The 19,824-nt window shown below is 38.6% G+C and overlaps 1 protein-coding gene across 1 annotated transcript in view; it reads left to right on the forward strand.

The window, feature by feature from the left end:
• LOC139721300 (ATP-binding cassette sub-family C member 5-like) overlaps positions 1-19,824 on the forward strand; it is a 60,545-nt gene that overhangs the window by 16,479 nt on the left and 24,242 nt on the right. Inside the window, exons 7-15 of the mRNA XM_071632621.1 lie at positions 676-823; positions 1,732-1,880; positions 5,426-5,533; positions 6,778-7,137; positions 9,504-9,773; positions 10,588-10,791; positions 11,711-12,074; positions 13,061-13,102; positions 14,824-14,979. Coding sequence (XP_071488722.1) covers positions 676-823; positions 1,732-1,880; positions 5,426-5,533; positions 6,778-7,137; positions 9,504-9,773; positions 10,588-10,791; positions 11,711-12,074; positions 13,061-13,102; positions 14,824-14,979 — 1,801 coding nt within the window. The remainder of the gene's footprint in view (positions 1-675; positions 824-1,731; positions 1,881-5,425; positions 5,534-6,777; positions 7,138-9,503; positions 9,774-10,587; positions 10,792-11,710; positions 12,075-13,060; positions 13,103-14,823; positions 14,980-19,824) is intronic.

The following is a 19,824-nucleotide window of genomic DNA, read 5'->3' on the forward strand; positions in this document are numbered from 1 at the left end:
TTAAAGATCCTGTTTACCTTTGGGAGCGGTGATTTAAAAAATGTTCAAGATATCACATTTGATGCGAATGTGTAGGTCAGTTGTATCACAAAACCTACTACTATACAAAATTATTGCGTTAAAGCCTAAAATATAAGGAGATATCACAATTTTTCTCATTAAACCAGAACTTTTTATTTTAACTATTGTTCACATTTTGTATATTCAACAATACTTAATATCGATTATACTGGTTCAAATTTTTACATTGGTTGTTTCTATCCCTAACTCACATTTATAACTATTTTGAAGCACCAATGCTGGGTTTTTGTTTCATCTGCAAATGGTAAATTATGCCTTTATACCCTCTTTTCTCCCTTTTTTCTATGAAACTGCTCATTCTAACTTTCTCTTATTTCAATCACTCTTTGATTGGATTAAGATTTTCAATTTCAACAAGTTATATATCATTTTAAAGCTTAGATGTCACCCTTTTAAAGTATTGTATGTGGAAAAGTCGAAATACATTTTAACCTACTTTTTTGTGGGATTTGAGCTGGGCGGTCACAATAGAGTGCTGAGAACTCACTTGCCTGCTTGCCAGGGCAAGTTGCTCCGGAGAATTGTGATGTAAAGTGAGAGAAACTAAGATATTATCTAATTTGATTTTTACCTTCTTGACATATATTGATATAGATGGCCATGGCTAAGCTGGTTGCCCTGTTTCGGCGGCAGGCAGTTTCTGTCACTGACAAGCGAGTGCGCCTCATGAATGAAGTCGTTGCCAGCATCAAGCTCATCAAGATGTACGCCTGGGAGATGCCCTTTTCAGACAAGATAGCGCGTAAGTCAAATGTTTGTTTGTCTGTTTGTTTGTTTTTCTTGGGTGAATGGCTTCCTGTGCTAATAGAGTCATCTGAATGCCCCAAGAAAGGTGGGCTTTTGGTTTATAGGAGATCATAACTTTTCATTGTGGTCTAGAGTTACCTCAAAATCACTATTCCTTCTGAGAGGCTGTGGTGATAATGTGCTATATCCTTCTTTTGATGGAGCCGCAGTCGTGCAAACGGGGACAGTGAACTTGATGGATTTGACATAATGGCACCATAACTGTCCCCTCAGATGAAATATGCTGGCTAGAAAATGAACATATCAAAAATTTCATACCATATATTTTTTTTTTTACTGGGAGTACTAAAAATTTGTGATGCATATTTCGACTGAGTGAGTGATTAAATTAAATGAACATATACCAAAAATTTCATACACCCACCTTCATATTTTTTTACTCAGTGAGTACTAAAAATATATGATGCATACTTTGACTGAGTGAGTGATGAAATAGACCGATGATGATAACTATTTTCTGTATTATACTGTATACCAACTGTTGCCAACAAGGGATTTGATTCTGTCAATCCACCTAGCTTTAGGTCATCAATTTTCCCCTGAAGCATTACTTTCTCAAGACAGTTGTTTTCTCGTCTTGCTATGCGACCAAAGTAGCTGAGTATCAGATGATTTATCATATCAAGTAGTCTTTTCTTTAGGCTGATCTCTGGCAGGACACTAGTATTGGTCTTTCTTGCAGTCCAGGGGATCTCGAGCATTTTTCACCAGCACCACATTTTAAAAAGCATTTTTTGTATCACAATCTGGGCGTGCAGTGGTAGTAATTTTGAGTATGTCTTGCTGCATTCACGCATGAGTGACTTTTGGAACGTGTTGGATTTGTGTCCAAAATTCCGACAGACATGCGAGCGGATGAACAGAGGGCGCTGGAGAAAGGCGGCTACATCCAGAGTCTGAGCACCATGGCGCTTCCGATCGTGCCCGTCATCGCTTCCATGCTGACTCTAACGCTACACACCGCCCTCGGAAACAACCTTACCCCTGCGGAGGTACGAAATTAAAAAAAAAAAAAAATTAATGCCCCAAAGGGCCCTATAATGACACTCACTATATGATTTTTGATCAGCATGCATGTGACATAGTTATATAAGTGATCATATCTGCAATAGTCACTACATCGCAATAGGCCAGTAGATTTGCCATGCTGATATTTTTGACTTTATTTTACTCCATGTTTTAAAGCTTCATCTAGGATTCTTAACTCTTTATGTGCCATGTTCGCACGTCCCACTCAGTCGATTGCGTGCCATCTTCGCATATTCCGCTCAAACGCACTAATCTGCTTAAACCGATTGGTAAATCGCCTAATCCCGCGGTACACCAAAAGCTTTTCTCATGCTTTTGTTCCTTTTACATCCAGCTTGCATTCTATGTGGTGAATGACTATCAAGCAGTGTTCCCAACTAGATTTGCATGTAAATTCTAAGTTTCTCTCACGGTTTCATGTGCAAAAGCCATGCCTTTACAGTAATGTAGCAACTGGTCATTAAAAAAATAAATAGAAATAGATTTGTCATACAATTTATATCAAAGCAAAGCTTGGCATTCCTCTTCAACTTTGCTCACTATTATGTCCAGCTTAACAGAAATTTGTAGAAGTTATATAGATTCGAAAAACAGAATTCTTTCTCAAAGCATGACTACCTTTGTGTCTCAGAATAATGTGGCACACAGGGGGTTTCCACCATGGCAAATAAAGAGTTAAGGTTGTGGAATACTTGGAAAGTAATTGGCATTTCATCCATTTTTTCCAGGCCCAGAAAAAGAAAATATAACCTCCAAAAGGTCATTGAAAATACATTTGTGTCACATCATTGCAATGAATATTGCTTTATGGATTTATCCGTTATTTGTAGAAAGTTGATGTTTGCAAAAAAACAAAAAAACAAAAGAACAAACTAATAAACCAACAATGCCAACAACAAACCACATTTTGGAAACCGAGGTGCAATCTGCAGATATACTACCCTTTCTTCTGTCGCCCAGTGCACAGATTGTGGCATACACAGGGGTCAAATTACGCATCACCTGTGAGAGACGGAAGGGCTATTAAACTTTATACTGCCAGCAGAAATAACGCACTCCCGGTTTTTAGCACCAACCGTTGCAAATATCTCGTAATGAATTTGCTCTCGGGGGCAAACTAGATTAACCCGATCTGGTTAGGTCGGGATAAGTTGTGTCACTTCCTAAGAAAAATGCTGAGCCAGGCTTTCTTTGCCTCTCTTCTCAGGGTGGCATTATTTTTTATGCCTCCGTTGCCCTTGCGGAAGAAGGAGGATGCCTGAATTGGATTGTTTGATGCCACAGGAAAGGAACTGAATTCTGCTTGCAGGTTTAGGCCACCAATCGCCGTGACAAATTTCCTTTCCGACTTGAAGGCATGATTAAAGTCTGGGTGAATTCCCAACTACTTGTCAAACTTTAGCCTGTCAGGAAGAAGGGAAGGGGGGGGGGGGGGCGGGGTAGCATGTCAAGGGCAAGATTGATAAGATGCAAACATAGATGTAAATTTTTGATAGACAGACAGATAAATCTATAAATAGTTCTATGAGATAAATACAGTGTATAAAGATAGATACAAGTGGATAAATAGATGTTATAGATAGATAGATAGATAGATAGATAGATAGATAGATAGATAGATAGATAGATAGATAGATAGATGGATAGATAGATAGATAGAAATGATAGATATATAGAAAACTAGGATAGGGAAATATCAATAGATTAGAGCTAGTTGTAGATAGGTTGAGAGATAGAAAAATATAGATAAATAGAAATATAGATAACAAGATGGAGAAATATATAGATTAGATATAAATGTGTAGATAGATAAGTTGAGCAAGAGATAGACAGATAAGCAAATGTAGAGAGACAAAGATAGAAATAACATGACAGAGAGAGAGAGGTTTGTAATAGGAAAACATAGAATAAAGAAATGTGGGAGCAATGTGAGAGGATATAGAACTCCGAGGCATGTGAGTTTACCACAAGGAATTATGTGCCCGTGTGTGTTGGTGCGTACAAGCATATGCATGTGAGAGAAAGAATAGAAAGAATCTGTGCTGAAGAAAACAACGAGGCTATATTACACAAGCATATCACAAAAGGGCATTAAACATGGAAACATTATTGCTTGCGAGAAAGAATGAATGTAGTCCCTTTATAGTTTCTGTGTCACATTATCATAAAGGCACATCTTCTGGATGTATTCTATTTCCTAATTATGAATTCAAAAGTACCGGGAATATTTTCTGTCTGTCTACCACTTGAGTTTTTACTTTCACTCTCAGTGAACTTTTGTCAGTTTGATAATCCTTTACACATATCATGTGACAAAAGCATCTTCCTTTAACAGAAAGTTTCATACGAGAACAATTTGTAGTGAATTGATAATCGGAGCAAAGCAAACAGCAGTAGTGAGTGTTCATATGTTAGGAAATTATCAAACTAGATGAGAGGTTCAAATCCTACTGGTTCCCTTTTCCACCATTATTTGTTAAAATGTAGATCAGCAGTGTTTGGATCTTACAAATGAATTTGTACAGACTGAGAGGGTGACAATTAAGTAGAGAAAAATAACCATAGCACATCTTCACCCCTCTGCTTTAAATCTCTTTCTTTCAAAGATTAAATTGTCAGTATTCAAATTCAAAGATGATGATCAGAATAACAGCAGCACAATCTCGCAAGTCTGATGTCACTCTGATGTGTTTTCTTCATTTCCTTCATTCATCCTTCCATTGTCATATTAAAGGGAAAGTTCCTCCTGATATTGCGTTATATGAAAACAGAAAATCAGGGAAGTACAGTAGCTCAGTGAAAATCTTGGAAAAAATCAGCCCTACAAAAATAGTGAAATTGTGAAATGATAAAGTTTAGAGAGTTAGACAAATTGGCAACTCTGTGTGATGTAGTTGCCGAGCAGCTCCCCATTTGTTTTGTTTTGTTCACAAAATTTCACTAATTTTCAGTTTTCTCAAATATTTTTTTCACAGACAGAATTTATTCACTAAAGAGGACATGTGAAAATGTACTACATTTGTTATGTACCGAGAACAGATCCGAAGAAAAATTTTCTTGTGAGAAAAATGAAAATTTAATCCTTTTTGTGTACAAATGGAATGGAGAGCTACTCAACATCTACGTCACACAGTTGCCAATTTGTCTTGCTCTCTTAAACATTAACAGTTCATTAATTTTTTTGTGTGTCTAATTTTTTTCCCCAACATTTTCACTAACTGACTATTGTTATTTTCCTGTTTTCATACAAGGAACATGATGGGATGGAATTCTCTTATAATTAATTAATTGATTCATTTTTTAAAGTCATCATTTGTTTCTTGTTTTGATTTGTACACAGGATTAACTATGTTTCATACCCGTTAAAATTCACTGATGCCTCTTGTGCAGAGTCACAAAGAAATGTCGGATGAAAAAAAGTATTTGTAAGGAACTTTCATAGAGCATATTCTTTGTTAGCTTTGTGTGTCATATAATTGCTTGTTTTAACACTGCAACCTTCTGACAGGCCTTTTCTTACATGGCCTGCCTGACTGCCCTGCGGATAATCCTCGTCATGTCCCCGTTGGGAATCAAGGCCGTGTCGGAATCCATGGTGGCTTTTCCTCGTATCAAGGTGAGATTGGGAAAGAGCAATGCAGCGGATGGATTTTTGTTTTTCCATTCAAAATATAATCCAAACTTGTTGGCAGTTTTTCCTTTTCAAATCAGGTGCTCTAGTGTGATCTGTCCTTGTCCAAAAATATGTTGGAGATCACTTTTATGTGTCTAGAAATCATCAGGTAACCTTAGACCAAAATGAAACAGAAAGTGCATCAAAAACTTTCAGTGATGCGCAGCATAGACTGGTGACTCACAAATATTTACAATCTGAGAGGTTTACAAGTCTCATTGTGTACATGAACGTGTTCAAAAGATTATTTCGTCGGTCACCAAGTTTGACAAGAAATTGTGCTTGTACCCAGATTGCATAAATTGAGTGTATTATTAGTCAGGAATTGCTAGTTCTCTGATCAGTGAATTAAACAGACCACACATCTAATCAGACGGCACCAGGGAAGTTTTGGTCCACAGGTTTATCCGAAGTCAAAACTGCCTGAGAAGTATCGTGTATGTCTGATTGTGCAGTAAATGTAAACATAGATCCACATCTTTTACCACTCGTGATTTAAAGTGGATGTGGAGTATAGAGGGTAATTGAGAACATGTTCTGAGTGAAAAACACTTGGTGAAAGTTGTAGGAAAAATAAGACTATTCAAACCTGATGAAATTTGACAGGTTTGGTTAAGTTCTAATGCTGCACCCTCAAGATGGAAACTCTGTAGCAATTGAATATATGATGCTTAATTAGTAGAGCAATTAAAAAAAAGAAGAAATTTTGCAATCCTTCATTTTCTTTGAAAGGCACTAATTCCCTTGACTTGTTACTAAGACATATTGCAACAAAGGGTTTTCTCCAAACCTCATTCCGACATTATGCTGCACAAAGCGTGTACAATGCCTACAGTGCAATGTATACAAATATCAAGCAGTGTATCATTTTAAGACTGCCAAATTTGACGATGACGATGTAGATAGGGATCATGATGGCGATGATGATCATGGCATTAATGTAAGCAATAATTATAATGATGATGATAATGACAATAATGATTATATAATAATTTTGACAATGGTATTAATTATAATACATTGTAGTACTCATGATGATAGCAATCATCATCATAATGACTGTTATGATAATGATGATGATGATGGTGATGATAAAAAACTTCATAATAATCATCATCATCTGTGCCAGTTCGCAAGCAGATTACTGTGAGCTTAGGATTAAACCCTCTCTCTTTCAATACATCCAGGAATTGCTTCTAATGGAGGACATAAAGCCGTACACGGACAAGCCGCAGGATCCCAGCCTAGCTGTGGAGATCAAGGCGGCCACCTTCGCCTGGGACAAAGAGCAGACCGTGGACTCTGGAGGAGGCAAGAAAGGTGGGAGGAGTGCCTCCAAGGATGCGGGAGCCCCGGGCCCCTCTGGCAGCAAGGGGGCAGGAACCAGCCGAAAGGGGAGCGCAGGAGCCACACCCAATGGGGTGGAGTCGGGGATACCACTGGTGAAGAATGGAGGGGAAGGGGTCGTCTTTGAGGAGGGGGAGGATGGGAAAGGAGAAGAGGAGATTGTGAGGACACTGTTTGATATTAACCTCTCCATGAAAAAGGTACTTACTGTCGCAAACTGTGCACATTTTTTTTCTGCTTGTGCATGTACAAGTTTAATCTTTTCTAAACCCATTGAGAATGCACTGATTTTGCTACAATAATAGATGCCTGTCTGAGTATGCTCGCCTTCATGGGGTCTTCAACAGGTTAACTTGGGACTCCTGGGCAGTCAATCTTACCCCAAATAGTATGTCTTTATGACAGAGATTCTGACTATGTTTGCTGTCATCTAATGGTGAAAATTAACCCGTTCCTTCGGGAACCTGGTAAACCAGGTTCCCGTGGGAGCAACTGATATACAGAAACCTGGTTTACCAGGTTCCCAAAATGAAGACAAGAGTGCCTGCTTTAGTGACCTAAATTCATGTTTCTTTGCGTTTTAATGCTCAGAAAAGTGGGTTTGAAAAAAGATCAGAGTTTATTCTATCAGCATTTGTTATCTTTCTGTTTGAAAATTGCGTGTTTCACAGTATTATGTACCTTTTCCTGAGTTTTGTGCTTGTTCTGTTGTAAACTCGTAGGAACATGTACATAGCGATCAGGCTGAAATCAGTTAGATATGTGGGTTCGCTGACCCCAGTCACCTCATTCAGGTACCTGATTTTGTGTAGAACAAAAGATTCTGCGAGCTCATCAGCGCACGCTCTATTCATACCTCGCACCCGATCGATATTTCCATTGTTCACTGGCACATGTAGTTGACCTTGGAAAGGGGGATACAATGTACCGCTTGACTGCCTTCACACAGCTGGATTACCAACCTGTCTGCCTCTTTGTTGACGGGCAAAAAGAATCTTGTTTAGGGGCAATAAAGGCACTCAGAGAATTGCGGAAGGAACAGGTTAACCAGTGGGACAGAACTTACAATTCTCTACAAGCACCCTTATGACATCATAGGGACTTGTGGAGGCTTTTTTCTTGGTAGTCGACTTCCGATGTGGTTGTTTCGAAGAGGAGTGGGTATCACCATCCATTTACCGTAAACATGAGAAATAAAGGCTATATTTCCTTCCATCCTACTGTTTACAGTTTTTTCCTTGGATTTGCTACAAATTCAGGCCTAGCTATTGCACTTTTAAGTTTAATTTAAGGCCTCTCGATCTGCGCCCGTTTCTTTTTGTGGATCACGTGGGTTGTGCGAATCAAATGCTCGCAAATGTGCCATTTACACGACGATGTAGACTTGCATTCAAAGGCAGCTAGAAGGTATCATTCATTCGAAGAAAGTGAAGAGAAATTTTCAGGATAGTCGCTTCATACAGACTCAAGCATGACTTGAAATCCTGCACATGTTATTATTTTGTCACCTGACATCTTTGGACAAACTTTGGTGACAGATGGAATAGATTTGCTAGGTTCCCGTGAGATTTGCGAGATTTTCACTCACTCTGTCTGCCATAACTCTGCCATTAAAAAATCTATACTAAGGATGAAATGATTCTAGTGACTAGCTTATTTCAAGAATACCATTTACTGTTTATTTTATTTGTCCAGCATCTTGAAATAAAGTAGAAAATATGATTGTGCAACACCAAGTTTTGCTGGTATACATTTGTTCCGTTATTATGAAAGCTGATATACCAGCAACATTTCAAGAGGAGTCATGATTTTTTTTTTTCACAGCATGTGTATCGATGGAGCATATGGCATAATCTATCTTGACAGCTCTCTATTTACCTACAAGTCTTTTCTGATATTGTGTGGTGTGCATTTTTTGGAAAACTGTCCTTGAAAACAAGATGAAGATATTTAATTTTATTTGTTTTTCACACTGCATCTTCTCTCACTCTCCTTTCCATGGCTGACAACCTAGCATTGAGAATGTGTGTGGATTTTTTTATTTAGTTATTTATTTATTTGTTTATTTATTTATTTGTTCGTTTATTTATTTATCTATTCATCTGTTTATTTATTTATTTGTTCGTTTATTTATTTATCTATTCATCTTTCTTTTTTATTTATTTATTTATTCATCTTTCTTTTTTATTTATTTATCTATTTATTCATCTTTCTTTTTTATTTATTTATTTATGTATTCATTTATTTGTTTGTTTATTTAGTTACTTTTTAAAGTATTTATTCATTTATTTAAGTGTTCATTTATCTCACTAGGGTGTATTTTGTTCATCTTTTAAAATTTCTTTAATCCATCCTGAATCCTTCTGCCCAATTTGAGCAATAACTGGAACTTCCATCTCATTACCTCGATCTTGTTGATTTTGTGATTTGACACTGACGCCGACATTCACTCTGCCTTCTTTTCATGGAGATATGCAAAAATGCGCAAAAAAAATTACAGCTCTTACAGTCTTTGTTTGTCCTTGTCTCTGAGGTTTGTTGAATTCTTCTCTCTGCACACTTTCAGGGTTCTCTCCTGGGTGTCTGTGGCGGTGTCGGCAGTGGCAAATCGTCGCTGATCAACGCCGTCCTCAGTCACATGATCAAGACGGACGGGTCCGTGGCCGTGGACGGCAAGTTTGCCTACGTGCCCCAGCAGGCATGCATCTTCAACACCACGCTGCGGGAGAACATCCTCTTTGGGCTGGACTTCGACAATGACCGCTACGTGGAGGTCATCGAGGCCTGCGGACTGGCGCCCGACCTGGAGATCTTGGCCAACGGAGACCTGACGGAGGTGAGAAGACGTTCTTCACTGCAGGATGTGGCCAGTCAAAGGAACAGAGTTCTGTTTTCAGTCTTCAGTTACATGCCATTGTTTAGTGCAGGACCACTGGTGCCCTTTTGTGGCACGATTTGTATGCATTCGATGCTGGAAGGCTTCTCTAATTTTAATGCTTTTCTGTTTTAATGTGACAAAAGATTTGTATATGTGGGGTTCTAGGACAATTACCCCATGGACAATTACCGCAGACCTTTCCCCTGACCCTAACCCTTCTCCTAATTCTGAACTTAATCCTAACCCTAACCCAAATGCTAACCCTAAATCTGACCCTAACACTAATCTTTACTCTAACCCTATTACTAACCAGTATTTAGCTGAAGGAAGGAATTGTCCATGGAGGGTAATTGTCCAGATACGATATGGGGGATCAAGGAAAACCTACCCTGGACAGTCTATGTCATTGGAATGACTTAAACGTGCTGTGAGAAAATTTTCTTGAGGTATAGTTATATCAATAGTGAATGAAAAGAGAATATTCGCTCATGCTTATGTTTAGGTTCATTCATTCATTCATTCATTTATTTTGGCAAAGTAGAAAACAATATACAATTTACAGGTCATTACATAAAAACAAAAAAACAAATAAATGTCAGAACTCCTAAGAAGCAATTAGCTTAGGTTGATATGTATGTTTAAATTGCATGTGCCATTTCAAAACTTCAAAGTTTGTATTGATTTTTCTACAGTTCAGAAATAAGTTATTAATTGTTTTGCCTAATGTTTAATTTTGCCTGTCTTTATCGTCTGGCGCTCCTTCGGCCTGCAGATTGGGGAGCGCGGCATCAACCTGAGTGGGGGCCAGAAGCAGCGAATCAGTATCGCGAGGGCGGTGTACTCCCAGCGGGATATTTACCTCCTGGACGACCCGCTGAGCGCAGTGGACGCTCACGTTGGCCAGCACATCTTTGAGAACGTGATCAAGAAGCTGCTGGTTGGACGAACCGTCCTCTTTGTCACCCACCAGCTACAGGTGAGGACAAGGGAGGGTGCTTAACCCATTGAAGACTACTGTAGAATGAGGAATGTTCGCGTGCATTTTAATTTCTCGAATTTCGCGAGAGCCAAGATTCACAAAATTAAAATGCACACGAAAGTTCTTGTCTACATTATATGCATTGAATGTTAGAGGCAACTTGCGAAAATTTCATGCCGCAAAAAATGCCGTCGGCTCCAATTCGCGAAAATTTCATGCCGCGAAAATATTGTGTTTTACAGTAGTCCTGAATATACTCAGGCAGGTGTCTGTGGGAAATGCGTGTAATAGCAAAATCAGCCTGTCCTCATTGAGTTAAAGGACAAGTTCACCCAAGTATATGTGTGGATTGAGTGAATGCAGCAATATTAGTAGAGCACATTGGTGCTTGAGGAAATAAAATCCGTTAAAAAAATTATGAATTTTTAAAGTTTTGTGCAGTCATCACTGGATGAGAAGGCTACTGCAATTTGTGATGTCATGTACAATGTACAAACAATGATCTAAAGAAAAGATAAAGAAAATGCAGCATTTTCCACTTTTCCAGCATAATAGAAGAGAACTTAATGACTGTCCTCTCTCACAAAGCTGGAGAAATGATATTACCCTCAACTTGTTACTGTCAGTAACAAGTGGAGGGAATGTGTACTTTTCATTTCAAATAAGAAATTTTGTGGAATTCTCTTTATATTTTCTGAATATCTTACACATATGTTCTTAAAAATATTTATAAATAACACAAGTATCATCATGATATAGAACGATCACAGATTAACCAAGAGGCTTGTGAAAACAAAAAAGAAAAATAATTCAGTTATTTTCATGATTGAAGGAGCATTGAAGACATTGGCCAAAAATTTTCCACCATAGAATCTTCACTGTTTACAGGAGTATGGCAACAATTTATCTCTTTCAGTATCTGAACCAGTGCGACCGGGTGCTCTTCATGAAGGGCGGCCGCATCTTCGGCGACGGACCCCACAGCGAGCTGATGCAGAGCAGCCCCGAGTACAACGGCCTCATCCAGAACTTCCTCAAGGAGCACGAGATGGAGGTGGAGACCGACGAGCGGGACCTCAAGTCCCGCAGCCGCGCCCTCTCCTCCATGTCGCTGCGCTCGCTGGACTTCATCAGCCGCACGGAGAGCTTCCGTTCCATCACCAAGAGCTTCCGGGCGCGGTCCAACCAGCTGCTGCGGGACCAGTCGGTGCAATCTATCCCGGAGCAGACCCCGCTGCCGGTGCGCGACGCCAAGAACAACATGCCCAAGAAGCACACTGGTATGTCACAAAAAATTGTGTTTCTCTTACTTCTAAAACCCCACTCATCGCGATAGGCTTTTGGTGCAACTATCCAACAGCGAGTGGATAGTGAAACCTATGTCCATGGTAGTGACATCATCTAGTAGTCTAACAGCTGGAGTAACAGAGTTAAGTCTTCTTAACACTTGTGTCTGTTCAGAGTTCAATATGCATGTTATCCACTTTAAGTGGTTTTTCAGCTGGTACATCGGAGGAAACATGAATTACAGTAATCTCCACACATGGGATGAAGTTGTTTTTGATATATGCGTGATCAGTACACTGTTTATGAAATGATGCAGAAGTTTTGAGTGATATCGCAAATGAAATATAAAATAAAAGAGTGACAAGTGTTCCTAAGTAAATGACTTTGGAAGAATCTTGCAATTTGCAAATGTCCACAATCATTTTACTCACACATCTTAGATATAGTTTGGGATAAATCTCTCATTTTAGACTGACTCTGGACATGTAAAATGTGTCTGTTCTATTGGTATGATAAATTCCATTCCCTCTCCTTTTCCCCTGTACTTCTTTTATTTCCATGTGCCTAAAACTAACTCTTACCCTGTTATGTTGCCCTTGCTTAAATATTATTTGGCTGTTTTGTTATTGTAAGATTAGGATGTTGACATGTAGTACAAAATGATATTTTTGCCATGTTGTGTACATTCATTAGGCTCAATAATGTGTTCACTTTTTTCAAATCCATCTGTTTAAGGTTGCTTGGACAGTTACTCCATCTAAGCCTTAAGTAGATGAAAATTGATACCACGTCAAGCACATACTGTCTGGTGCAGCGATATGGAGTCAAGCTTGTTTGAGATGTGTTTATCCTAGAGAGTGGCAAAGTGGGGCTTTCTTCCTTTAACACAGAGATACTGTTTATAAAACCAAATTCTTTTGCGGACAACCTGCAGTCATGGTTCACATGTCTCTCTCTGACTCCTTTTTGCCACACCCAGATGGCTCGACCGATGACGAGGATTTTCTTGATGTGTTTGCATGTGAGTCTTTACTCAACTCCACAATTTCCTCAAAGCCTGTCAATCTCTCCCTCACTTTTTATGTATCTGTCTATCTATCTATCTGTCTACCTATCTTTCTATTTAATATCTGTCTATCTATCTGTCTATCGATCTATCTATTTATCTCTCTATCTATCTATCTATCTATCTATCTATCTATCTATCTATCTATCTATCTATCTATATTTGTCTATCTATCTTTCTGTCTATCTATCTTTCTGTCTATCTATCCATATATCTATCTATCTATCTATCTATCTATCTATCTATCTATCTATCTATCTATCTATCTATCTATCTATATCTGTCTATCCATCTATCTATTTATCTCCCTATTTGTCTGTCTAGATCTATCTTCATCTCAATCTATTCTATCCATCTATCTATCTATCTAATTGCCTATCTAGATCTATTCATCTATATCTCTCTATCCATATGTTTATCTATTCATCAATCTCCCTCTCTCTTTCTATCTCGCTATTTGACCCTACATCTCTCTATGTCTGTTGTACGGTAACCGCTCTTTCTACTTGTCTATCCCTCTCTTTCTCTCTCTATATATATCTATCTCTCTAACCTTATGTCTCTCTATCTTTCCATCTAACCCTCTCTCTTTCTCTTTTTCTCTCTAAATCTGTCTAACTAGCTAATTGCCTATCAATATCACCAAATTTGTTCCAATATATTGATAATACAGACTGTAAATACATGTCATTTGCAAACATGTAATATATAATGATCATTATTGTCAAGCTTTACAGTGTGTTGGTCCCTTTACTATTTATCATGTTTAATCATTTTGATTCTGCCCTTGATTTTGTCAATTATCTTAAAAGCGGAAATTGATTATTTGCTTCAAAGGAGTTTCAGTTCTCTGTGATTCAGCCCATCATACCATTAGCTACAAATGTCAGACATCAAACACCATTGCTGTATTTCTCATCAGCTCATTACCTCTTTTGCCCACCAATCAAACATATCACTGCATTCATCTTTACATACATAAATGCTCCTAAAAATGATAGTTTGCCCTATAGTTATCAGCATTCTATTTAAAAAAAAAAAAAAAAAAAAAAACATATCACATCATATTTTTTTGCCACATCAGTGCAGTATCAGCCCTAAGTACATACCATATTTAGTGACAGCATTTTTGCTTGAGAATGATGACAATTCATAAGATATTTCAAAACACTGATATACATGTACGTGACTTTTTTTTTCCTTAGGTAAGATTTTTCTTTTGTATCTTGATAACCATATAAGGAATTCACATAGTAAATGCTTGTAGGACAAAAGTTACAATTTGTCGACCAATAAGAGTGCTCTTAAACAGTCATGTCAGTTAATCCACCATTCTTGTTGACCATCAGAAGATATTTGGTGCCAAATCCGTATTTTTGAGGTGCAGATGTGCACAAATCTCTCTTTTAAACCAGTTTTAAATTCTTGTATGAAAATTGAAAATTCGTTCCTAAGTAGGGAAGTGACTTCTTGTTTTCCTGTTTGCCTGTTGTATATCTGCTCCACAGAAAAGACCCCCAAATCTGCTCTTATTTTGTTTGTTTGTATTTTTCTTTTAAAGGTATGGTCGTAATATCTGTAGCATTTATTTTTTGCATCCTTTTGCTCCTGGTTTGATAAGTTGAGTTTCACTTCTTCCATGCATGCCTCCTCCACTGCGCCTGCACTATGTGCAGCCCTAAGTGGTGATGAAATGAAGGACATAGATTCTTATAGGGAGGATGAAGATGAAGAGGAGGAGGTTTGGTATGATGCAAACAGTGAAGATGATGATGAAGAGATAGAAGAAGAGGAAGCCGATGAAGATGAAGAAGAAGTGTTTGACTACGATGGTAAGCGATCTTTTCTGGGGATCACTGTCGGTTCACTTTGCTGTCCTATTTTGCATTATATTATTTATTTTGCTCTTGCAAATATTTTACTAACCCTGTCACATGTAATTCGGTTGCATGCTTTCACCCCTCAACCTCTCCGTTACAGAAAAATATAACCCTGGGAAAAGGCTGTCGTATCAGCTGTTACTAGTGAATCAAAAACTACAGATCAGTGATATCAATGCAAATCAAAGTAATCACGCCCAAAATGCCATGACTAGCAGAATATCAGTAAATCATGAAATATACTCCTGTACATTGTAATGTCAAAGGAATATCTTGATTTTGTAGATGTCATGTTCTGATTTGTAATGCTGGCAGAGGCCATTTTATTTTAGTCAGCTTTTCTTTGTGAGTGTAAAAATTAAAAGTTGATTGAAAACTTCTGCGATGGCATTTCCTTTTTTACTTTTCGTAGTCAAAAGAGAGCAAGAATATATAGTAGTTCCTTGAGGTATCTTGAATGAGGTATGAGGTGGTATTCCGTTTGGCCACTTCGGAATATGCGGAATGAAAGTATAACTTTTGTAAGTGTAACTGAATGTAGGGATGTGAAATGCCTCTGTCATCAATGTTAGCAAAATTCAGTTCATTTTAAAGTGTTGTTAGCTCAGTGAAAATTTCACTTTTGTTTCCTAATTTACATACTGTCAGACTTTGATTACCCACGCCGATGAAAATCGGCAGGGGGTTATGTAAAGGGTTCCGTATGTTTGTTTGTTTGTTTGTTTGTTTGTTTGTTTGTTTTTTTGTTTGTTTGTTTGTTTGTTTGTTTGTTTGTTTGTTTGTATGTTTGTTTGTTTGTTTGTTTGTTTGTTTGTTTGTGTACAAGATAACAAGAGAACGGGTAAACGGATTTGCACGAAATGTTCAGGGAATGTCTGGATAATGACAGGAAAGAATCGATTAGATTTTGGTGATAATCGGTTGACCCTTGCAAATTCTGTGTGACCTTGAAGTTTTGACCCCATGGTATAGTGACCATTCCGAAAATTTCCCGTTTCTCACTTTGCGATTTTCCGCTACCATACGAAGACATAAACTCCCCAACGATCCGACTTCGCTGCTCAAATGTTCGTAAGAATTCCGAAATTTACGTTTAGGCCTATTTTAGGGACTATGTCCTTCTAGATTTATGAAAGTTCGTTCTCCGTCATCACAAACTGGCCCGTATTTTGATGATTTTTCAAATCAACATTGATTGTTTTTTTCGTTGGAGGAGCATTTTGCTCGGTCGCAGTCACACTGCACGATATGCGCGCTCAATGTCAATGCGTGTGCAAGGCCGCTGAAAATGCATCGCGCTCTACACTGTTGGTGCAAAATTGCACCGGGGACGTTGCGGCGCTCGTTGGTGGCCGAATACTGGTGCAGTAGACATTTGCATTCAACCCTTGCATTGAATAATTCCCGTAGACACTAATCATAGGGGTAATTGCCTAGGGGGTACGTAAATTTTGTTTTTCTTTTTTGCTTTTGTGGATACCATCAAAGATCGTACACTCATACGACCTTTGATATTTGATGATTTTTCAAATTAACATTGATTGTTTTTTTCGTTGGAGGAGCATTTTGCTCGGTCGCAGTCACACTGCACGATATGCGTGCTCAATGTCAATGCGTGTGCAAGGCCGCTGAAAATGCATCGCGCTCTACACTGTTGGTGCAAAATTGCACCGGGGACGTTGCGGCGCTCGTTGGTGGCCGAATACTGGTGCAGTAGACATTTGCATTCAACCCTTGCATTGAATAATTCCCGTAGACACTAATCATAGGGGTAATTGCCTAGGGGGTACGTAAATTTTGTTTTTCTTTTTTGCTTTTGTGGATACCATCAAAGATCGTACACTCATACGACCTTTGATATCATCACACTCTCGGCTTGCTATAATCAAAATATCCCGCAAGAAAACGGCGTATTTCTCGATTTTTAGCGCTTTTTCCGCGACCCGTCGCGTAGACAATACTCTTAAAACTGGACTTAATTCGCGTGCGCTTGGAAAAGTTCCGATTCTGCACTTTTGACGGTGGAATTTGGGATTTTCGATGGATTTTTGGAGGAGACTTAAGGACTTTCCTGTACGTGAATGAGTGTTAATACCGTATGTGTAATTATGTGATTTGCGTGTGATGTGACTGTAGAACCAAAGATCGTACACTTCAGTGTACGATCTTTGGTAGAACTCACTGGCTGGTGATAAAGCACACTGGCAATTAAGTGGCCGAATTCTGGTAGATGACCGAATGCACATTATGTTTACCCCGACTTTGTACTTAGGCGTGGGTCTGCCGCCTTTGACGGCCCCTCTCTAGTTGATTTTATTTTTTTTGGGGGGGTGGGGTTGGCATTTCATCAAATTTTCTCTCTAATCTGTTGCTTTGAACCACTGTGCAAAATAAGCTGCAGTCACACTGGCAAAACTTTACGTTTAAGTTCTCGAAGTTTTGCCAGTGTGACTGCAAACTTCCCACTAAAGCTAGGAAAATTTCCCGAACCCCTGGAAATCTTCTCGAAGTTTGTGCAGTCTGGATGCAAGGAACTGAAACCTTGTGAAGTTTGTCATGTTACGAATCCATTGCAGTGCCTCCAAAGCGTGGAGGATTGGGATGTACTTGTGTGCATTGTTATGTCACGATCATTAGCTGTCAGATGGCGCACGCTTTCTTCCATGTTGCCCATGTGCACCAGTGACGCAATCTTTTAGAACTGATACTGTGTGTGAAAAGTTTGGTTGCCAGTATGAACAGAAGAGCAAAGTGCATGAAGAATATTCTGAAAGTCAAACTTCGAAAAGATGTGCCAGTGTTACCCCAGCTATAGTTGCCACAGGTTATGAATGGGTATTGCCTTCACATGTTCACATTGTGTCTTTGAAAAATCTGGTTTCACGTCTTGGCAGTGTAGTTTTCTTGAGTTACAAATTGTTGTAGTAATGCACTCTATAGGATATTGATATGCATGGCACCTAGAATAGATTTTGCACTTATATATCGATATCAAAGGATTTTTTCCCCATCTTGTCACATTGATTACAATTCCTTTAAACCTGTCACCCTTTTGTTTCACACAGGAGTGATGTCATTTTTCTTTTTTCAAAAGCACTTTTCAAGTTCATCAATGTGCACCTGCTATTACAGATCATATGAACCCGCACAGATAAATGTATTGAAGGGGACACAGACCCAGGATCCAAGATGGTGCTGTTAGGTGGCGTGATGCAGTGCCGTATATGAAGAGAGTTTGGCCAACTCGGTTTTTGGCTTATAAGTTTTGAAGCCTGTGATTGATCACAACTGGTCCCGTGATCTTTGTGGAGCCATGTCATTACCAAAGTGTGCTCATACGCAGTGCCCTTTGTTAACTACATCTTAATTGGAGTGATCATATTGTTATGTCTGAGCGTATACGCTAACCCTCTAACACGTAATATGCTGGGTAACGACATGGCGTCCAATTTAGTTGTTCTCCAGACTCTCTTTATTTACGGCACTGGAGTGATGATTGCTGTCATCTTCATTACAAAGATTGACAATGTCAATTAAAGTAGATCATGGGCGTGAATTACATGTGCCTTCTTTCATACAGGTTTAATAGTCATTCACAATGTGCAGAAGCACAGTGTACTTCGCATGAGTATGGTATGGCCGCGTTCGCCTGCACCAATCATATTGATCTTAGGTAGATTGTGATAGTCTTACACTTAAACAGCAACAATCCATTGATGAATACCTACATGTACTTGCACTTGTTAGACATACAATGTATTCAGCTGCGAGTTTGCACAGTTAGCTAGAAAGCAAACTTTGTCCCTAGATGGTCTGTCTGTGAAAGGTAGAACCAACCAGGAACAATGGCTGAATCAAGAAACAAACTGAGATTTACATTATTTTTTTGTCATTTTTTGACATATGTACTCACCATACCAGTCATTTTTATGCGAACGTTTGACACATGGCAGATGCGTAAGCTTGAATCCATGCAACAGCATCATCTTGAATTCTGGGTCCTTTTTCCCCTTTTTTTTTATGCCTCCGCCACGAAGTGGTGCCGGAGGCATTATGTTTTCGGGTTGTCCGTCCGTCCGTCCGTCCTTCCGTCCGTCCGTAATGAATTTTGTGGACAAGGTAACTATCAAAACCTGTTGAGGTATCCTAATGAAACTTGGCATGTATGTGTATTAGGGGGTGAAGTTGTGCCTATCAACTTTTGGGTGCACATGCTCAAGGTCAAAGGTCAAAAGGTCAAGGTCAAATACATAAAATTTCACTATTTCCACCATATCTATTGAATGCCAGAAGATATTTTCTTGAAACTTAGTGTATACATGTATTACCCAATTAAGATTCTCTGGTGAAGATTTGGGTCATGAGGTCAAAGGTCAAAAGGTCAGGGTCAAATACATAAAATTTCACTATTTCCACCATATCTATTGAATGCCTGAAGATATTTTCTTGAAACTTAGTGTATACATGTATTACCCAATTAAAATTCTCTGGTGAAAGTTTGGGTCATGAGGTCAAAGGTCAAAGGTCAAAAGGTCAAGTAAAAATATTAAAACTTCTTTTTTTTCTCCGTACCTTGGAAAATTGTTCAAGGTATCTTCATGGAACATAGTATATACATGTACTGACTGGAATTGATTATCTAGAGAATGTAGGGTTCATGGGGTCAAAGGTCAGGGGTCAAAGGTCAAGTGCAACACTTCAAAATTTTACTATTTCCCTCATATTTATGTAATGCCAGCAGGGTTATTTTTTTTTTTACACTTGGTGTATGCATGTGTAACCTAATAGAAATTCTCT

Source organism: Diadema antillarum, unplaced genomic scaffold (assembly GCF_040938485.1).
Source record: "Diadema antillarum isolate AM-2024a unplaced genomic scaffold, OU_Dant_1.0 scf00000141, whole genome shotgun sequence".
Taxonomy (NCBI): Eukaryota; Metazoa; Echinodermata; class Echinoidea; order Diadematoida; family Diadematidae; genus Diadema; species Diadema antillarum.